The sequence below is a fragment of the Sinocyclocheilus anshuiensis genome, unplaced genomic scaffold (assembly GCF_001515605.1).
Source record: "Sinocyclocheilus anshuiensis isolate Anshui unplaced genomic scaffold, SAMN03320099.WGS_v1.1 scaffold2271, whole genome shotgun sequence".
NCBI classification, from domain to species: Eukaryota; Metazoa; Chordata; class Actinopteri; order Cypriniformes; family Cyprinidae; genus Sinocyclocheilus; species Sinocyclocheilus anshuiensis.
Window position 1 is genome coordinate 102,382 of NW_015537572.1, and position 1,413 is coordinate 103,794.

The 1,413-nt window shown below is 42.9% G+C and overlaps 1 protein-coding gene across 1 annotated transcript in view; it reads left to right on the forward strand.

Annotated features, from left to right (window-relative positions):
* The window catches only part of phax (phosphorylated adaptor for RNA export), an 8,133-nt gene extending 6,920 nt beyond the window's left edge, over window positions 1–1,213 (forward strand). Inside the window, exon 5 of the mRNA XM_016445556.1 lies at window positions 326–1,213. Coding sequence (XP_016301042.1) covers window positions 326–595 — 270 coding nt within the window. The 3' untranslated portion in view covers window positions 596–1,213. The remainder of the gene's footprint in view (window positions 1–325) is intronic.
* The last annotated feature ends 200 nt before the right edge of the window (window positions 1,214–1,413 follow it).

Consider the following 1,413-nt stretch of genomic DNA (forward strand, 5'->3'; position numbering starts at 1 on the left):
AGCTTATCGGCTAGATGAGATCAGTGGTGGGTGGGGTTAAACATTTGTTGGGCGTAGCTTATCGGCTAGATGAGATCAGTGGTGGGTGGGGTTAAACATTTGTTGGGCGTAGCTTATCGGCTAGATGAGATCAGTGGTGGGTGGGGTTAAACATTTGTTGTGCGGAGCTTATCGGCTTGATGAGATCACTGCCCAAACTCCCGGTCTGACACCGTCTCGAAAGGCCTGCTGTCTGAAGCTGACACTGGCGTTTATTTGCATGTTTACCACCTCCTCATTACATACAGGTTTCAGAAATGTTTCTTTGCATGTTGTCTTCGTGCAGGAGATCTTTCATGAGGAGAACCAGAAAGAATACAACAACAAAAAGTCAGCTAAGAAGCGACGGAAGCGAATAGTAGCAAAGAAGATGAAGCAGGCCATCAGCACGCTCAACCTCCAGGAGCATGATGACGTCTCCCGAGAAACGTTTGCCAGTGACACTGAAGAGGCTCTGGGCTCGCTGGAGGAGGCCCCCGAGGGCCCGCCGGAGTCTGCACTGGGCACAGAGGACAACCCTGTCGTCTACAGCTCAACTGACCTCGAGGTTTTCTAATGCATGAGCATGCGTGCTGTTTCGTGCTGCACGGCCCCTTCTAGTTGTAGCCTAAAACAGCTGGGATTGACTAAACTAAAGATGAAAGACAACAGTGGGTTTGTCCTGACAGGTAGCACTTTAAGTTCTCTGCTGGTTGTTGAAAGACTGTAAGCAGCAGGCAAAGCTTGTACAGATCTTCTACAGGAATTCTTGCCTGGTTAAAATGTTGTTGATAAATTGTGATCTTTCTGTTTAGATATTTTGCAAGCTTTTGATACATTACTGCATTCATGGGAAATTAATTGCAGCAAGAAAATATACATTCACTTATTTCAGAAGAATACAGCTTGTGTTTTAGTAATCGGAGATGCTCTAAACGTTTGTTAAAGGTGCATTGTACAATAAAGCAGTACATGCTTGATGTGTAAAAGGCAAGCTCAGCTTTTGGTGCGTGTCATTTGTCATACTGCTCTCAAATATGTCTGTGGTTTGCTATTTTTACTTTGTGTTTTTGCTTTCACTGTGGTGCAATTGAGCTGAATAGATGAACATTCTTGAACTGATAAGTGTCAGTACATGCTCAAATTAAAAAGCAATCTAAGTTTTGTGATTAATGGTAGCTTCTCTGATCAGGTTCACTCTTGCACATGGTTGAATATACTACAGATGTATTCTGCTAGAAGTGCTTCATCTGTGACTTGTGGAAAATCTGCAAGAAATACAAACACATCCATAAACAATGTTGGGGGTAACGCATAACAAATAATGCGAGTTACGTAGTCAGATTACTTTTTCCAAGTAACTGGTAAAGTAATGCATTACTAGAAATTATCTGA